Source organism: Bubalus kerabau, chromosome 14, assembly GCF_029407905.1.
Source record: "Bubalus kerabau isolate K-KA32 ecotype Philippines breed swamp buffalo chromosome 14, PCC_UOA_SB_1v2, whole genome shotgun sequence".
Classification (NCBI taxonomy): Eukaryota; Metazoa; Chordata; class Mammalia; order Artiodactyla; family Bovidae; genus Bubalus; species Bubalus kerabau.
The window spans coordinates 57365845-57386101 of NC_073637.1; the positions used below are offsets into that span (position 1 = coordinate 57365845).

The window sequence follows — 20257 nt, forward strand, 5'->3', positions numbered from 1 at the left end:
TCTCTTTATTTCTTAACATGTAGTAAAAATGAATGAGTTAATAGACAGAAAAGGATTTTTAAAAGTACAAAAACACTTTATAATGTAGTGTACTTAATATTTGCCCAGAAGACAGGGAATCTTTCAATTTTAGAATTTCTCTGTTCTTTATATTCGTAATTATAAGGAAGAGGTACCTAAAAGAAAAGAGTGTGGTTTGAAAAGCTCTATCTCCCGCAGCACTATACTGTAACTTCTGGAAGCGAACGGCCTCGTCAGTTTGATTCACTGTTTACCCTTTGCACACAGTGCCTAGTTGGTGCCCAGAAATTGTTTTTGAATGAATAATATAAGTAAATTGTCCCGAAGGCCTTGGTAATTAGTGTTCTGTTTTTTTTTGTTTTTTGTTTTTTTTTTAACTTTGTTGGCATTCTGCAGAAAAGAACAATCTGAGGAAAGCTCTTGGTGTTTATGTTTATTTTTCTTATATTTCAGCTGTGGCAGAAGTAAAACTTCGAGATGATCAATATACACTGGAACACATGCATGCTTTTGGAATGTATAATTACCTACACTGTGATCCATGGTATCAAGACAGTGTCTACTACATTGATAACCTTGGAAGAATTATGAATTTAACAGTGATGCTGGTAAGAAAAAGATCTATAATATTAGGATTTTTCCAATAAATTTGATCCTTAATTTTCACTTTTCATCTGATGGCCACAGAATTGAGGTACACATACCTTTAATATATGGAGTCGTATCATCAGTTTGTATAAGGCTTCATTTTATTTAATTCAACTTTAATTTTTCCCTTCATTCCTGTTACTTTAACTTATTCTCCTCTACTCCTACCAATAGGCAATTACTTAATGTATTTTATATCTCAATATTGATGTAACTGTTCATGTCTGCTTTTTCTATGTGAGTTGTTAGCCCTGACTATGACAGTGAATTTATCTGTGGTTCCCTTTTGGTTAACTTTTGCTTAATGTATTTTTAAAGATGTTAATTGGGAATAGATCTCTTAGGATTGTTTTGTCTGCTGTGGATCAGTCCTTTTAGTGTTATAAAATATCCCTGTTTATCTCTGGGCTTTGGGAATAATTTCTGTCTTGAAATATTCTGAAATTTAATATAGCTGTCCTGGCTTTTTGTTTGTGTAATTAGTATTTGTCTTTTTCTGTTCTTTCTTTGAGTTTGTAAGTGTTAGTATTTTTAAAATGGCCCTTGTAAAGAGCATGTAGTTAGGTCTTGTTTTTTAATCCAGAATGACAATCTGTGTCCTTTAATTGGCTTAGTTCATTTATATTTAATTACTGTTATGGTTGGGTTTACCAACCATAATGGGTTGGTAATGGGTTGAGTAATGTTATGTTACCATTTTGTTAATTTTTCCTGTTTTGAACCATCAGTTTTTTTGTTCCTTTGTGTCCCTCTTTAAAAATGTCCCTCTTTTTCTTAAAAAAAATTTTTTAAATTAAAATTCCACTTAATGTTCTCTTTTGGCTTCTTATTTAAACCTGCTTGTGTTATTGACTATGAGGATTACTCCATTTCTTCTAAAGGATTCTTGCCCACAGTAGTAGATATAATGGTCATTGAATTAAATTCACCCATTCTGGTCCATTTTAATTCACTGATTCCTAAAATGTGGATGTTCACTCTTGCCATCTCCTGTTTAATCACTGCCGATTTACCTTGATTCATGGACGTAACATTCCAGATTCCTATGCAGTATTGTTCTTTATAGCATCAGATTTTACTTTCACCACCAGACACATCCACAACTGGCGTTGTTTCCGCTTTGACCCAGCCTCTTCATTCCTTCGGGAGCTATTTCTCCACTCTTCTGCAGTAGCATATTGGGCACCTACCAACGTGGAGAGTCCATCTTTCAGTTTCATGTCCTTTTGCCTTCTCATACTGTTCGTGGGGTTCTCGGACAAGAACACTGAAGTGGTTTGCCATTGCCTTCTCCAGTGGACCATGTTTTGTCAGAACTCTCCCCCGTGACCTGTCCATCCTGGGTGGCCCTATAAAAGGTTGTTGTTGAACCACGAAAAGACGCCGGGATTCTTGGCCTCCAGAGGAGAATTCAATCTGGGGCCAGAGACGAGGCTTGATCACTCAGAGCTTTGTGTAATAAACTTTTATTAAACTATAAAAGAGATAGAGAACGCTTCTGACATAGGAATGAGAAGGGGGCAGAAAGAGAACCCCCATGCTAGTGTTAGCAATGGAGTTATATATTCTCTAATTAGTTATTCAGTTCAGTTGCTCAGTCGTGTCCGACTCTTTGCGACCTCATGAAATGCAGCACGCCAGGCCTCCTGTCCATCACCAACTCCCGGAGTTCACTCAGACTCATGTCCATCAAGTCAGTGATGCCATCCAGCCATCTCATCCTCTGTCGTCCCCTTATCCTCCTGCCTCTAATCCCTCCCAGCATCAGGATCTTTTCCAGTGAGTCAACTTTTCACATGAGGTGGCCAAAGTATTGGAGTTTCAGCTTCAGCATCAGTCCTTCCAATGAACACCCAGGACTGATCTCCTTTAGAATGGACTGGTTGTATCTCCTTGCAGTCCAAGGGACTCTCAAGAGTCTTCTCCAACACCACAGTTTAAAAGCATCAATTCTTCAGCGCTCAGCTTTCTTCACAGTCCAACTCTTAACATCCATACATGACCACTGGAAAAACCATAGCCTTGACTAGACAGACCTTTGTTGGCAAAGTACTATCTCTGCTTTTCAATATGCTGTCTAGGTTGGTCATAACTTTCCTTCCAAGGAGTAAGCATCTTTTAATTTCATGGCTGCAGTCACCATCTGCAGTGATTTTGAGCTCCCCAAAATAAAGTCTGACACTGTTTCCACTGTTTTCCCATGTATTTCCCATGAAGTGATGGGACCAGATGCCATGATCTTCGTTTTCTGAATGTTGAGCTTTAAGCCAACTTTTTCACTCTCCTCTTTCACTTTCATCAAGAGGCTTTTTAGTTCCTCTTCACTTTCTGTCATAAGAGTGGTGTCATCTGAATATCTGAGGTTATTGATATTTCTCCCAGCAATCTTGATTCCAGCTTATGCTTCTTCCAGCCCAGCGTATCTCATGATGTACTCTGCATATAAGTTGAATAAGCAGGGTGACAATATACAGCCTTGATGTACTCCTTTTCCTATTTGGAACCAGTCTGTTGTTCCATGTTCAGTTCTAACTGTTGCTTCCTGACCTGCATATAGGTTTCTCAAAAGGCAGGTCAGGTGGTCTGGTATTCCCATCTCTTTCAGAATTTTCCACAGTTTATTGTGATCCACATAGTCAAAGCCTTTGGCATAGTCAATAAAGCAGAAATAGATGTTTTTCTGGAACTCTCTTGCTTTCTCCATGATCCAGCGGATGTTGGCAATTTGATCTCTGGTTCCTCTGCCTTTTCTAAAACCAGCTTGAACATCTGGAAGTTCACAGTTCACGTACTGCTGAAGCCTGGCTTGCAGAATTTTGAGCATTACTTTACTAGCGTGTGAGATGAGTGCAATTGTGTGGGAGTTTGAGCATTCTTTGGCACTGCCTTTCTTTGGGATTGGAATGAAAACTGACCTTTTCCAGTCCTGTGGCCACTGCTGAGTTTTCCAAATTTGCTGGCATATTGAGTGCAGCACTTTCACAGCATCATCTTTCAGGATTTGAAATAGCTCAACTGGAATTTCATCACCTCCACTAGCTTTGTTCATAGTGGTGCTTTCTAAGGCCCACTTGACTTCACATTCCAGGATGTCTAGCTCTAGGTGAGGGATCACTCCATTATAATTATCTGGGTCATGGAGCTCTTTTTTGTACAGTTCTTCTATATATTCTTGCCACCTCTTCTTAATATCTTCTGCTTCTGTTAGGTCCCTACCATTTCTGTCCTTTATCTGTCCTTTTCTGTCCTTCATCTTTGCATGAAATGTTCCCTTGGTATCTCTAATTTTCTTGAAGAGATCTCTAGTCTTTCCTATTCTGTTGTTTTCCTCTATTTCTTTGCATTGATCGCTGAGGAAGGCTTTCTTATGTCTCCTTGCTATTCTTTGGAACTCTGCATTCAGATGCTTATATCTTTCCTTTCTCCTTTGCTTTTTGCTTCTCTTCTCTTCACAGCTATTTGTAAGGCCTCCCCAGACAGCCATTTTGCTTTTTTGCATTTCTTTTCCATGGGGATGGTCTTGATCCCTGTCTCCTGTACAATGTCACAAACCTCCATCTGGAGGTTCATCAGGAACTCTATCAGATCTAGTCCCTTAAATCTATTTCTCACTTCCACTGTATAATCATAAGGGATTTGATTTAGGTCATACCTGAATGGTCTAGTGGTTTTCCCCACTTTCTTCAATTTAAGTCTGAATTCGGCAATAAGGAGTTCATGATCTGAGCTACAGTCAGCTCCCGGTCTTGTTTTTGCTGACTGTATAGAGTTTCTCCATCTTTGGCTACAAAGAATATAATCAATCTGATTTTGGTGTTGACCATCTGGTGATGTCCATGTGTAGAGTCTTCTCTTGTGTTGTTGGAAGAGGGTGTTTGCTATTACAGTGAATCAAAAGAACGTCTGGAGGTTGTAAAGACCTCTCTAGATCTACTCCCATAATTTACATTTTAAGATAAGAGGATTAACCAAAAGGTTTTTTCCGGAGACTGTCCTCAAGCAGGATACATTATTGTTATATAATCCTAAGGAATGTAGAGGGGAAAAAAGTTTGTCCTTTCTTCCTCCTCGAGAATTCTAGACCCCTCTTCTTGGGGACTCCTAGACTTCTTATCAACCAGCCTAGGAGATGACTCTCTCACCTACATGGCATAGCTCAATCACAGCTTCATTGAGTTAGACAAGGTTGTGATTCATGTGATCAGTTTGCTTAGTTTTCTGTGATTGTGGTTTTCATTCTGTCTGCCATCTGATGGATGGCTTGTGCAAGCTTCCTGATGAGAGGGACTGGCTGTGGAGGAAACTGGGTCTTGTTCTGGTAGGCAAGGCCATGCTTAATTCAGTTCAGTTCGGTCATTCAGTCATGTCCGTCTCTTTGCGACCCCATGGACTGCAGCATGCCAGGCTTCCCTGTCAATCACCAGCTCTAGGAACCTACTCAAACTCACATCCATCGAGTTGGTGATGCCATCCAACCATCTTATCCTCTGTTGTCCCCTTCTCCTCCTGCCTTCAATCTTTCCCAGCATCAGAGTGTTTTCCAAGGAGTCAGTTCTTTCCATCAGGTGACCTGAGTATTGGAGTTTCAGCTTCAGCATCAGTCCTTCCAATGAATATTCAGGATTGATTTCCTTTAGGATGGACTGGTTGGATCTCCTTGCAGTCCAAGGGACTCTCAAGAGTCTTCTCCAACATCACACTTCAAAAGCATCAATTCTTTGGGGCTCAGCTTTCTTTATGGTCCAACTCTCAGGTCCATACATGAGTACTGGAAAAACCGTAGCTTGACTAGACGGACCTTTGTTGGCTTAATAATGTCTCTGCTTTTTAATATGCTGTCTAGGTTGATCATAGCTTTTCTTCCAAGAAGCAAGTGTTTTTTAATTTCATGGCTGCAATCGCCATCTGCAGTGATTTTTGAGCCCCAAAAAATAAAGTCTCTCACTGTTTCCATTGTTTCCCCATCTATTTGCCATGAAGTGGTGGGACTGGATGCCTTGATCTTCATTTTCTGAATGTTGAGCTTTAAGCCAAGTTTTTCACTCTCCTCTTTCACTTTCATCAAGAGGCTCTTTAGGTCTTCTTCACTTTCTGCCATAAGGGTGGTGTCATCTGCATATCTGAGGTTATTGATATTTCTCCCGGCAATCTTGATTCCTGCCTGTGCTTCATCCAGCCCAGCATTTCTCAAATGTACTCTGCCTATAAGTTAAATAAGCAGGGTGACGATATACAGCCTTGGAGAAGGAAATGGCAACCCACTCCAGTATTCTTGCCTGGAGAATCCCATGTACAGAGGAGCCTGGCAGACTACAGTCCACGGGGTCCCACAGAGTCGGACATGACTGAGCGACTGAGCACTACAATATTACAATAGTACAGCCTTGACGTACTCCTTTCCTGATTTGGAACCAGTCTGTTGTTCCATGTACAGTTCTAACTGTTGCCTCTTGCCTGCATACAGGTTTCTCAGGAGGCAGGTCAGGTGGTTTGTTGTGATCCACACAGTCAAAGGGGTTGGCGTAGTTAATAAAGCAGAAGTAGATATATTTCTGGAACTCTCTTGCTTTTTCAATAATCCAGTGGATGTTGGCAATTTGATTTCTGGTTCCTCTGCCTTTTCTAAATCCAGCTTGAACATCTGGAAGTTCATGATTCACATATGGCTGAAGCCTGGCTTGGGCAATTTTGAGCATGACTTTACTAGCGTGTGAGATGAGTGCAATTGTGCGGTAGTTTGAGCATTCTTTGGCATTGCCTTTCTTTGGGATTGGAATGAAAACTGACCTTTTCCAGTCCTGTGGCCACTGCTGAGTTTTCCAAATTTGCTGGCATATTGAGTGTAACACTTTCACAGCATCATCTTTCAGGATTTGAAATAGCTCAGTTGGAATTCCATCACCTCCACTAGCTTTGTTTGTAGTGATGCTTCCTAAGGCCTTCTTGACTTCACATTCCAGGATGTCTGGCTCTAGGTGAGTCATCACACCATCATAGTTATCTGAGTTATGAAAGGCCTTGCTCAGTAAATCTTTATCCAATTTTCTGCTGATGGGTGGGGCTGTGTTCCCTCCCTGTAGTTTGGCCTGAGGCCAAACTATGGTAGGGGTAATGGCAGCAATGGGAACCTCCTTCAAAAAGACTTAGGCTGTCACACTCAGGACTGTTGGAGTCAACTCCTAGGAGAGTCAGTGCCCCGACCCCGCGGCAGGCCACTGTTGACCCACGCCTCTGCCAGGGACTCGGGCAAGTCTGGCTCAGTCTTTTGTGGGGTCACTACTCTTTTCTGCTGGGTCCTGGTGCACAAAAGGTTTCCTTGTGGTATTTTTAATTGTTAGTGTAGACATTGTAGTACTCATCCTTAACTTATCCTAGTTTTCTTTTAATTAATGTTATTCCAGTTAAAAAACAATGTAAAACCCTACAGTAATATAACTCCTTTACTTCCTTTTCCATCCTTTGAGCTATTGTCATACTTTTTGCTTCTTCATATGTTGTAAACGTCATAATACATTGTTAATGTGCTTGCTTTAAGTAATCAGTGGTCTGTTAATAGTTTCCTGACTGCTCTTTGCTCTTTCCAACTTTCCTCTATATATGTTTCATCTACAGAATCTAATTTGTTTGCTCTTAACTCCTCTCATTTAAAGTCCTTAAATATTTCCTTTATGGCAAGGAACACACTTTTTAACATGTAATTTTAGAATAGGTAATGCATTCATGTGATTTAAAAAACAAATTTAAAAAGATATTTAGTAAAGTCTTTCTGACCCCAGTTTTACCTGTCCTTTCCCTCTATTATTTCTTTTTACTAGTTTCTTGATATATTCTTCCAGAGGTGGACTTGTGTGTGTGTGTTTGATTTTTAATTTTCTGGTAAGTATAAGCATAAAGTGATATATTTGTTTAAAAAAATACAAACTCTTCACCTTGGCAACTGTAGCCTATTATGCCCTTTTCTCCAGCTGTCTTTCACCACTTTGTACACTGCATTCTAACAATACCATGTAACTAAAACCTGTCCTGTATCCCTCTGCCTCCAGCCCTTTCTTTACCTTCTCTCTGATTTCTGTCTCAGGCTGCCTCACAGTCTTCACTTAAGTTTCAGCTAACTGTTTCATCTAGGAAGCACCCTGAGGTCCTCTCTTTCCTCCTCCAGGATATTCAAACCATTAGTCTTAGATCTGCATGGACTGTGAGTTTTTCTGCATAGGGCTAGATAATAAATGTTGCAGGGTTTATGGACCAGACAGTCTTAAGTCACAGCTGCTCAGTTTTGCTATAGTAATTGTGAAAATGGCAGTTCACAATATGTAAACAGTGAGTATGGCTGCATTCCAATAAAACTTTATTTACAAAGACAACAGGCTAATTTTTAAGCTTACGGAGTATAACTTGCCAACCCTGATCTAGGCTGTGTGTCTTATATTTTTATAATCCTAGCAGCCAACAGAAGGCTTAATCAGTATGTTTATAAAATGGATAACAGTTCCTTAAAACTTGCTGGCTTTACACTTTTGACATTATCTATTATTTCTTCTTCAGGTAAAAGTGTGAGTCTCGTTTGTTGAGATAGTATTACTGAATAAGAAATATTTATTTCTCTTCAACAAACATTTATTGAATTACTGCTACCTGTCACCACGGAAGTGAGGATAAGATGTAGAAATAGTACGGAGGAGGAAATAGCTTACTACTATGCATGGTCAGGCTGAGCAACTTCACTTTCTCTTTTCACTTTCATGCACTGGAGAAGGAAATGGCAACCCACTCCAGTGTTCTTGCCTGGAGAATCCCAGGGACGGGGGAGCCTGGTGGGCTGACGTCTATGGGGTCGCACAGAGTCGGACACGACTGAAGCGACTTAGCAGCAGCAGCAGCACCAGTGGTACAGAGTACCACACTAACTTATTATTTTTTTGATCAGCAACAAAGGAAATCAGCTTGCTCTTTGAACTATATTGGGAGCAGGTGGAGAGTATTGGCTGCTGTGGCTTTTTTTTAAAGCGAAAACAGTTCTTACATAACTTTTAGTGTCTGATTTTTTTTTTTTTTTTTTTAGTCAAAGGCACACATGCACAAATCTCAAGGAGGTTTTTATTTGCGTCTGATTTACAAAAATGACCATCCTTGTTAATTTGGGCTAAACATTATTGTGGTCACAGTGAATGAAGGCTGTGGGGCCTAAGAAAGGAAATCCACAAGTTGTTTAACCTTTAGATTTTGTCAGGAGCCAGCAGGTGGCAGCAGGGCAACACAGGTTTATAGAGGCATTGTATTGATAAGGTCCGAATCAGCTTAATTTGTGGGGTGTATGTGTTCAGTCGTGCAGTTGTGTCAGACTCCAGCCTGCCAGGTTCCTCTGTCCATGGATTCTCCAGGCAAGAATACTGGAATGGGTTGCCATTTCCTTCTCCAGGGGATCTTCCCAACCTAAGGATCAAACCTGCCACTCCTGTGTCTCCTGCATTGGCAGGCGGATTCTTTACCACTGAGCCACCTGGGAATCTCAGCCACAAGCCACTGAGCCAACTTGTGGTTTACAGTCCTTAATTTCAGAAAAATGTCAGTTGAAAGGAAGTTCACTTAGGAAGTAGAAAAATTCCAGTTCCTTAGAAAAGCAAAAAAAAAAGAAAAAACAGTGTTTAAAATTTGATTCTTTATTGTATTGTCATTTTATCATATCGGGGCTTATTTTAAAGTACTGTGTTCTGTTTCTTAATATTTAGGGGATTAATTCTGTCCTAATTTCTTTTATCTGAAAAACACATGTTTTTGCTAATAAAGAACATCATCTTGTGATGCCTCTTTAAATTGCATGTAAAGATCCAGAGGAGAGTTACTGGTTCCATCTGAAGCATGCACTTGTGAGGCTGTGTCTCGGAGTTACTGGTTACAGCTGCTTGCTAGTCCAGCTCAGTTATTTACCAGTATATTTTTATCTAGACCTGAGTCCAGCTTATGTTCTACAGTTGAGTTTACTAGCAGGGAGCCAGTGATTTATCTGGTTAAAAAAAAATGAGAGGTGTAAAGTTCTTGGAACTGTGTGTGCTTAATACACTATTGAAAGCTTTGTGGTACATAAAGACATTACTTAATCAAATTATGATTAATTTAAAACAACTTTCCTTGAAATTCTAGCTAAAAAGTGGGGGAAAGATGAAGGATATAGGAAGACTTTTTTTCCTTCCAAATAGTTATTAGTGATAAAAGTCTTTCTCCAGAAAAAGATCACTCCCTTTTAAAAGGGCAAGCTTTTAAATATCAGTGTCTAATAGTAAATGGCATCCTTGTTTAGTTGGACTTTTTTTTTTAAACTTCAGTAGTGTTTTCTATAAATGTACATGTATTAGAAAAAAGCTCTGTTAGTTCAGAGCTTCTCTAGCTGTAATTAAGATCTCCAACTGTTTTAAGATGTTTTTATAAATATGTAGTTCATGTATTAGTACTAATTTGCTGTTTTTTAGACTGTCATTTGTACACAATATGTGGACAGTGATATTTTTGTAATATGTTTTATTGACTCAGGAATCTAATTAAAATACTGTATAATGTATTAGCCTAAAAGAAAAACTGAATATAGAAGTTTCGTTCATACTAGAGGGGTTTTTTTTTTTTGTGGGGGGAGGTGTTACTTTATAAATTGCATTCACTTCTGACATATCATTTGTTTAGAAAAACTTGAGAATTGATTTCTTCTCCACAGGAAGTGTGGAATATAGGAAAGACCAATTTTTGGAGTGCAGTCAACCAAGATTTGAATATTGGCCCTGCCATTTCTAGTAGTGGAGTTACAGGCAAATTATTTAATTTTTTTGAGCAGGGCTTTTTATCTTTTTCAAGTGGGATAATTTTAACTTCATAAGGTTTGGAAATAATTAAATGAGATGGCAAAAGTCAAAGCACTTATTTAATACAATACTGTACATTATTATCATTCAAGAAGTACTTCATTTATCATTGAAATTTTAATTCTTTCACAATTCAGCTGTGTAGTGTTATCTCAGAATGATTGTCAACAGCTTTAAATATAGTAATGTTAACTTTTTTTTGACTGGAAGAAGAAAATGATTGGTTGGGACCAGGACATTATAGATGCTAATTACATAAAGCTTTATTATTAAGACACTGTAAAACTGTTAATGGAGGGTATTCAGAAATAATTTAGTACTCTAATTTGACTTATTAATGCAGAAGAAAATATTTTGTTGCCTACAGTCCATTTAAAATTAAAATGTATTCTGAAAACTAGGTTTCAAAAATGAGGAACATTTTAGGTTCTTTCACATAAATGATCATTTAGCTTCGAGATAACTGTGTGTTTTCTTTTGCATTTTTAATTCAATTATTTTTGACTTCACATTTATATACTTGAATATCTTAATCATTCTATTGGATGTTGCACTCATTTATCTGGTAATCATAGTCCATGGGGTTGCAGAGAGTTGGACACGACTGAGTGACTTTGACATTCACATCTGATAATCAGTTGCCTAGCAGTCTCAGTTATGTGAAGCCTTGTATTTAAAAGAAAATGGCTTAAAGCCATCTTTAGGATGGAGTATGAAATGAAGAATGATCGCTTCCTAACAATGGTTCCCTAGCTTAGATGTTGTGAAGGGCATGTAGTGGGGGAGACCACTAGAAACTTTGCTTTGAAACAACTATTTTGAGGAAAATGTTGCATTTTATTTTAACTTATTCATATCTTTTAATTATGTATATCACATGTAAATTACTCAGTGTTTTTTAAAAAAAGTCAAGCAATGTATTGAAGCAGTAATGGAAATTTCCCCTTGACCACCAGTCTCCTTTACCACCAGGTCTTGTTTTCCTTCTGATGGTAAACGCTGAAATACCCTGGTCTGTCTGTAGCTTACTCTGTGCTGTCATATCACACTGTTTGTTCCGACATATATGGATTTATATGTTTTCTGCATCTGCATTTTTTTTTTCAGTCATTATCTTGGAGATCTTTTTAATGTGTTATAAATCTACTTCAGGGGACTTGGTGGTCTGGTAGTTAAGACTCTGCCTTCCAGTGAAGGGGGTGCAGGTTTTCAGTCCCTGGTCAGGGAGCCAAGATCCCACATGCCTCACAGACAAAAAACATAAAACAGAAGCAATAGCATAACAAATTCAACAAAGACTTTAAAAATGGTCCACATTAAAAAATCTTTAAAAAATTAAATCTACTTTAGTATAACTAAGTTATTTGGTATTCCAAAGGATAGTTATGCCAGTTAACCATTCATCTGCCTGTGCTCTCCAGACAGAGATGCCAGGTACACATTTATATTTGAGCACATTGGATTTATTTGTGAAGCAGAGGAGGGATGTGCACGATGGGGAACCACAGGATGTCTCAGTAAGAGGATGGTAGAAAGGACATTGTAGGATTAGGCTTGTATTAGATGGTTTGGGGAGAGGATTTTAGAAACTGGGGCTTTGCTCTGGGTTGGCTACTGTTAGGAAACTGGATAATTCCATGATGGGTATCTTAGTAAGTCTTGTCCAGAAGGAGGGAAGACTGGACCAAGGCTTAAGCTGTGATAGGTGATATTGGCATGGATTAGGATCCTATTTGTGGCTTTGAGAACATTCATATTTTATATGTATTCAGTTACCATTATGGCGTGATGCGGTTTTTCTCTTGTTTGGTCATAATGACAGAGGTCACACAGTGTCCTTGTCTGATGTTGATGTTCTGTGAAATTGTTTGTTTATCAGGAGAATGTGGCTGTTAGTGTCACTAGCTCATAGCAAAGCCAAGTCCTCGCTGATACTACCAGCCTAGCATTGGGCTGTCGGGTGCTGCTCTTCTCTTCCGCGCTATTGATAAACGACTAGATTGTATCTTAGTTTTTATTAGAACATTTTGTCATTTCATCATTAAAATAAACATTCTTGTTATGTGGATCTTACTGTACACGTGCAAGTATTCTAGAAGTGGAATTGTATTTGTTGTTGTGTAGTCACTAAGTCATGTCCGACTCATTTGCAACCCCATGGACTGTAGCCTGCCAGGCTCCTCTGTCTATGGCATTCTCCAGGCAAGAATACTGGAGTGGGCAGCCAGTCTCTTCTCTGGAGATCTTCCCAGCCCAGGGATAGATAGATCTTCCCAACCCGCCTCTCCTCCATGGGCAGGCAGATTCTTTACCACTGAGCCACCTGGGAGACCCACTAAAGGGTATATAACACATCATAAAATTTGATTTATAATCATTGTGAAAATCCTATACTTCTGTTCCTACCAACAGGGCACCTTAGCCAAGAATAGACATTAACAGTCTAAGATTTTTTTTCCCCCGTGGCTAATGGAGGTATCATTATTTTAATCATATATTTTTTTTTTTTACTAGTGAGTTTGAATATTTTGGCCTTTTTTTTTAAACCATAGTTTTGCTGTTCATATTTTTTTACTATGAAAAAAAAAGGATAACCTTGTCATTCTTCTTGAGTTTTAAAGGTATTTTGTATGTTATTAGTACTGTGTTGGAAAAGGCAATGGCCACCCACTCCAGTACTCTTGCCTGGAAAATCCCATGGACAGAGGAGCCTGGAGGGCTGCAGTCCATGGAGTCGCTAAGAGTTAGACATGACTGAGCGACTTTACTTTCACTTTTCCCTTTCATGCATTGGAGAAGGAAATGGCAACCCACTCCAGTGTTCTTGCCTGGAGAATCCCAGGGATGGCGGAGCCTGGTGGGCTGCCCTCTGTGGGGTCTCCCAGAGTCCGACACAATTGAAGTGACTTAGCAGCAGCAGCAGTACTGTGTTATATTTGTGGCAAGTATTTGTCTTCTTACCTCCTGTATGTCTTTTATTTACTCATAAGAAGGCTTTCTCCACCCTGACATTATTAAAACAATCTTCTAAAAAAGTTACTTTTACTTTTCTGTTAAAACATTTAGATTATTGATCTATCTGGAATAAGGAATGTTTTGTGTTTTTTTATTCCTAAAATTCCCTAATGTTCCACTATTCTTTGTTGACTAGTCCATTTCTTTCACAATAATTGGAAATATAACCTCATGTTCTAAATTCCTACACAGGCATTAGCTTGCAGTAAAATTTCTCTTCTTTCACTTAACTGACTGGATTGACTGATATTCTCTGTTCTCTTTTAATAACATACTGACTGAAGACCACAGTAAGCTTGATATGTATTGCTTGTAGACTGCTCAGGTCTCTACTGTTATAATTCTGTTTCTGCTAGCTGAGTTTTACATCAGTAATAACCAGATTTTCTCATTCTAAAAGCTTGTGAACTCTGTTTATTGATGCATTTTCACTATTTAATGCACTATTATATAAATCAGTAAAATATGACTACAAAAAGAAGGAAAGGTGCCCTTTTAAAGAAAACAAAATTGCATGCTTTAGAAAGAAAAAATGGGTCACTAAAAAACTTGAGGCTAATAAGAACATAGTTTAATTAATTAAATCTTTTTTAGGGTCAGTTCAGTCACTCAGTCATGTCCGACTCTTTGCGACCCCATGAATCGCAGCACGCCAGGCCTCCCTGTCCATCACCAACTCCCGGAGTTCACTCAGACTCACGTCCATCGAGTCAGTGATGCCATCCAGCCATCTCATCCTCTGGCGTCCCCTTCTCCTCCTGCCCCCAATCCCTCCCAGCATCAGAGTCTTTTCCAATGAGTCAGCTCTTCGCATGAGGTGGCCAAAGTACTGGAGTTTCAGCTTTAGCATCATTCCTTCCAAAGAAATCCCAGGGCTGATCTCCTTCAGAATGGACTGGTTGGATCTCCTTGCAGTCCAAGGGACTCTCAAGAGTCTTCTCCAACACCACAGTTCAAAAGCATCAATTCTTCGGTGCTCAGCCTTCTTCACAGTCCAACTCTCACATCCATACATGACCACAGGAAAAACCATAGCCTTGACTAGATGGACCTTTGTTGGCAAAGTAATGTCTCCGCTTTTGAATATGCTATCTAGGTTGGTCATAACTTCCCTTCCAAAGAGTAAGCATCTTTAAATTTCATGGCTGCAGTCACCATCTGCAGTGACTTTGGAGCCCAGAAAAATAAAGTCTGACACAGTTTCCACTGTTTCCCCATCTATTTCCCATGAAGTGATGGGACCAGATGCCATGATCTTCGTTTTCTGAATGTTGAGCTTTAAGCCAACTTTTTCACTCTCCTCTTTCACTTTCATCAAGAGGCTTTTTAGTTCCTCTTCACTTTCTGCCATAAGGGTGGTGTCATCTGCATATCTGAGGTTATTGATATTTCTCCCGGCAATCTTGATTCCAGCTTGTGTTTCTTCCAGTCCAGCGTTTCTCATGATGTACTCTACATATAAGTTAAACAAGCAGGGTGACAATACACAGCCTTGACGTACTCCTTTTCCTATTTGGAACCAGTCTGTTGTTCCATGTCCAGTTCTAACTCTTGCTTCCTGACCTGCATGCAGATTTCTCAAGAGGCAGGTCAGGTAGTCTGGTGTTCCCATCTCTTTCAGAATTTTCCACAGTTTATTGTGATCCACACAGTCAAAGGCTTTGGCATAGTCAATAAAGCAGAAATAGATGCTTTTCTGGAACTCTCTTGCTTTATCCATGATCCAGCAGATGTTGGCAATTTGATCTCTGGTTCCTCTGCCTTTTCTAAAACCAGCTTGAACATCAGGAAGTTCATGGTTCACATATTGCTGAAACCTGGCTTGGAGAATTTTGAGCATTACTTTACTAGCGTGTGAGATGAGTGCAATTGTGCGGTAGTTTGAGCATTCTTTGGCATTGCCTTTCTTTGGGATTGGAATGAACACTGACCTTTTCCAGTCCTGTGGCCACTACTGAGTTTTCCAAATTTGCTGGCATATTGAGTGCAGCACTTTCACAGCATCATCTTTCAGGATTTGAAATAGCTCAACTGGAATTCCATCACCTCCACTAGCTTTGTTCGTAGTGATGCTTCCTAAGGCCCACTTGACTTCACATTCCAGGATGTCTGGCTCCTGGTGAGTGATCACACCATCGTGATTATCTAGGTCATGAAGATCTTTTTTGTACAGTTCTTCTGTGTATTCTTTCCAATCCCAAAGAAAGGCAGTTTTCATTCCAATCCCAAAGAAAGGCAATGCCAAAGAATGCTCAAACTACCGCACAATTGCACTCATCTCACACGCTAGTAATGCTCAAATAATCCAAGCCAGGCTTCAGCAATATGTGAACCGTGAACTTCCTGATGTTCAAGCTGGTTTTAGAAAAGGCAGAGAAACCAGAGATCAAATTGCCAACATCCGCTGGATCATGGGAAAAGCAAGAGAGTTCCAGAAAAACATCTATTTCTGCTTTATTGACTATGCCAAAGCCTTTGACTGTGTGGATCACAATAAACTGTGGAAAATTCTGAAAGAGATGGGAATACCAGACCACCTGATCTGCCTCTTGAGAAACCTATATGCAGGTCAGCAAGCAACAGTTAGAACTGGACATGGAACAACAGACTGGTTCCAAATAGGAAAAGGAGTACGTCAAGGCTGTATATTGTCACCCTGCTTATTTAACTTCTATGCAGAGTACATCATGAGAAACGCTGGACTGGAAGAAACACAAGCTGGAATCAAGACTGCAGGGAGAAATATCAATAACCTCAGATACGCAGATGACACCACCCTTATGGCAGAAAGTGAAGAGGAACTAAAAAGCCTCTTGATGAAAGTGAAAGAGGAGAGTGAAAAAGTTGGCTTAAAGCTCAACATTCAGAAAACGAAGATCATGGCATCCGGTCCCACCACTTCATGGGAAATAGATGGGGAAACAGTGGAAACAGTGTCAGACTTTATTTTTCTGGGCTCCAAAGTCACTGCAGATGGTGACTGCAGCCATGAAATGAAAAGACGCTTACTCCTTGGAAGGAAAGTTATGACCAACCTAGATAGCATGTTCAAAAGCAGAGACATTACTTTGCCAACAAAGGTCTGTCTAGTCAAGGCTGTGGTTTTTCCTGTGGTCATGTATGGATGTGAGAGTTGGACTGTGAAGAAGGCTGAGCGCCGAAGAATTGATGCTTTTGAACTGTGGTGTTGGAGAAGACTCTTGAGAGTCCCTTGGACTGCAAGGAGATCCAACCAGTCCATTCTGAAGGAGATCAGCCCTGGGATTTCTTTGGAAGGAATGATGCTAAAGCTGAAACTCCAGTACTTTGGCCACCTCATGCGAAGAGTTGACTCATTGGAAAAGACTCTGATGCTGGGAGGGATTGGGGGCAGGAGGAGAAGGGGACGCCAGAAGATGAGATGGCTGGATGGCATCACTGACTCGATGGACATGAGTCTGAGTGAACTCCGGGAGTTGGTGATGGACAGGGAGGCCTGGCGTGCTGCAATTCATGGGGTCGCAAAGAGTCGGACACGACTGAGCGACTCATCTGATCTGATCTGTGTATTCTTGCCATCTCTTCTTAATATCTTCTGCTTCTGTTAGGTCCATACCATTTCTGTCCTTTATCGAGCCCATCTTTGCATGAAATGTCCCCTTGGTATCTCTAATTTTCTTGAAGAGATCTCTAGTTTTTCCCATTCTGTTGTTTTCCTCTATTTCTTTGCATTGATAACTGAGGAAGGCTTTCTTATCTCTTCTTGCTATTCTTTGGAACTCTGCATTCAGATGCTTATATCTTTCCTTTTCTCCTTTGCTTTTTGCTTCTCTTCTCTTCACAGCTATTTGTAAGGGCTGCCCAGACAGCCATTTTGCTTTTTGCATTTCTTTTCCATGGGGATGGTCTTGATCCCTGTCTCCTGTACCATGTCACAAACCTCATTCCATAGTTCATCAGGCACTCTATCTATCAGATCTAGGCCCTTAAATCTATTTCTCACTTCCACTGTATAATCATAAGGAATATGATTTAGGTCATACCTGAATGGTCTAGTGGTTTTCCCTACTTTCTTCAATTTCAGTCTGAATTTGGTAATAAGGAGTTCATGATCTGAGCCACAGTCAGCTCCTGGTCTTGTTTTTGCTGACTGTATAGAGCTTCTCCATCTTTGGCTGCAAAGAATATAATCAATCTGATTTCGGTGTTGACCATCTGGTGATGTCCATGTGTAGAGTCTTCTCTTGTGTTGTTGAAGATGGTGTTTGCTATGACCAGTGCATTTTCTTGGCAAAACTCTATTAGTCTTTGCCCTGCTTCATTCCGTATCCAAGGCCAAATTTGCCTGTTACTCCAGGTGTTTCTTGACTTCCTACTTTTGCATTCCAGTCCCCTATAATGAAAAGGACATCTTTTTTGGGTGTTCTAAAAGGTCTTGTAGGTCTTCATAGAACCGTTCAACTTCAGCTTCTTCAGCGTTACTGGTTGGGGCATAGGCTTGGATTACTGTGATATTGAATGGTTTGCCTTGGAAACGAACAGAGATCATTCTGTCATTTTTGAGATTGCATCCAAGTACTGCATTTCAGACTCTTTTGTTGACCATGATGGCTACTCCATTTCTTCTGAGGGATTCCTGCCCGCAGTAGTAGATATAATGGTCATCTGAGTTAAATTACATTCCAGTCCATTTCAGTTCGCTGATTCCTAGAATGTCGACATTCACTCTTGCCATCTCTTGTTTGACCACTTCCACTTTGCCTTGATTTATGGACCTGACATTCTAGGTTCCTATGCAATATTGCTCTTTACAGCATCCTACCTTGCTTCTATCACCAGTCACATCCATAGCTGGGTATTGCTTTTGCTTTGGCTCCATCCCTTCATTCTTTCTGGAGTTATTTCTCCACTGATCTCCAGTAGCATATTGGGCCCCTACTGACCTGGGGAGTTTCTCTTTCAGTATCCTGTCATTTTGTCTTTTCATACTGTTCATGGGGTTCTCAAGGCAAGAATACTGAAGTGGCTTGCCATTCCCTTCTCCAGTGGACCATGTTCTGTCCGTTCTCTCCACCATGAGCCGCCCATCTTGGGTTGCCCCACGGGCATGGCTTAGTTTCCTTGAGTTAGACAAGGCTGTGGTCCTACTGTGATTAGATTGACTAGTTTTCTGTGAGTGTGGTTTCAGTGTGTCTGCCCTCTGATGCCCTCTTGCAACACCTACCATCTTACTTGGGTTTCTCTTACCTTGGGTGTGGGGTATCTCTTCACGGCTGCTGCAGCAAAGCGCAGCCACTGCTCCTTACCTTTGACAAGGGGTATCTCCTCACTGCCGTCCTTCGTGATAGCTCCTCTAGGCCCTCATGCGCCTGCGCAACCGCTGCTCCTTGGTGGGATTGGTTCTCCTGGCCACCGCCCCTGGCCTCCGGCGCTGGGGCGTGGGGTAGCTCCTCCTGGCCGCCGCCCCTGACCTCGGATGCAGGGTAGCTTCTCTCGGCCGCCGCCCCTGACCTTGGACTTGGGTAGCTCTTCTCCGCCGTTCCTGCGCCGTCACAGCCTGGCACTCTCGGCCGCTGCCCCTGACCTCGAACGTGGAGTCACTCCTCTTGGCCGCTGCCCTTCGGGCTTGGGGTCCTCCCGGCTTCTGCCCCTGACCTCGGACTTGGGGTAGTTCCTCTTGGCTGCGCTTAGTGCGCAGGTCGCAGCCGCCGCCGCGCTTAGTGCGCCGGTCGCTTGGTGTACGTATATATATATTAATCTATACAGTTCTAGGAGCAGGGAATGAAATACATGAAAAGTGAAAGTCTCTCAGTCATGTCCAACTTTTTGTGATCCTATGGACTATACAGTCTATGGAATTCTCCAGGCCGGAATACTGAAGTGGGTAGCCTTTCCTTTCTCCAGGGGATCTTCCCAACCCAGGGATTGAATACAGGTCTCCCACATTGCAGGCAGATTCTTTACCAACTGAGCCACCAGACAAGCCCTGAAATATATCAGTCAAGGATTATTTCTGTACTGCAGGTAAACCTGTTAACTAAAAACTAAAACAACAATAAAAATTGAATACAGTTTGGTGTATGAGGGGAAGTTTATTTTCTGAGTTGTAGCCCTTTTTTATATATTTTCTTGTAAAACATTTTAATGATATAATCCATCTTACTACTTTATATTATGGGCTTCCAGATGGTTCAGTAGTAAAGAATCCCCCTGCCAATGCAGGAAATATGCAAGAGACACGGATTGGATCTCTGGGTTGGGAAGATCACTTGGAGGAGGAAATAGCAAGCTACTCCAGTATTCTTGCCTGAGAAAATCCCATGGAGAGAGGAGCCTGGTGGGCCACAATCCCGTGGGGTCACAGAGAGTTGGACACGACTGAGCATGAAGCATGAGACACTATATTTATAAGGAGATATATATATATATATATATATATATATATACACACAAAAAATATGTTAACAAAAATGCAAGTTGTTAATAGCATAACATAGCATTTTCATACCACAGAGATGTCTGTGTAAGCATTTTCATACCACAGAGATATCTGTGTAGCAATTTAGAGCATGATGTGGTTTTCCAATTAGTTAAAAATACTGATCGTTAATTTTAAACTTAAGAATGAAGACTAGACTACTGCATTGCATTAGTTATCTATTGCTGTGTAATAAAGTACTTCAGAACTTAGTAACTTGAAACAGTAAACGTTTGTCATCTCACAGTTTCAGTGAGAAATCAGA

At 40.5% G+C, this 20257-nt stretch overlaps 1 protein-coding gene across 1 annotated transcript in view; it reads left to right on the plus strand.

The window, feature by feature from the left end:
• The window catches only part of NUDCD1 (NudC domain containing 1), a 92192-nt gene that overhangs the window by 14191 nt on the left and 57744 nt on the right, over positions 1 to 20257 (plus strand). The window contains exon 2 of the mRNA XM_055546417.1: positions 475 to 629. Within this exon, the coding sequence (XP_055402392.1) occupies positions 475 to 629 (155 nt within the window). The remainder of the gene's footprint in view (positions 1 to 474; positions 630 to 20257) is intronic.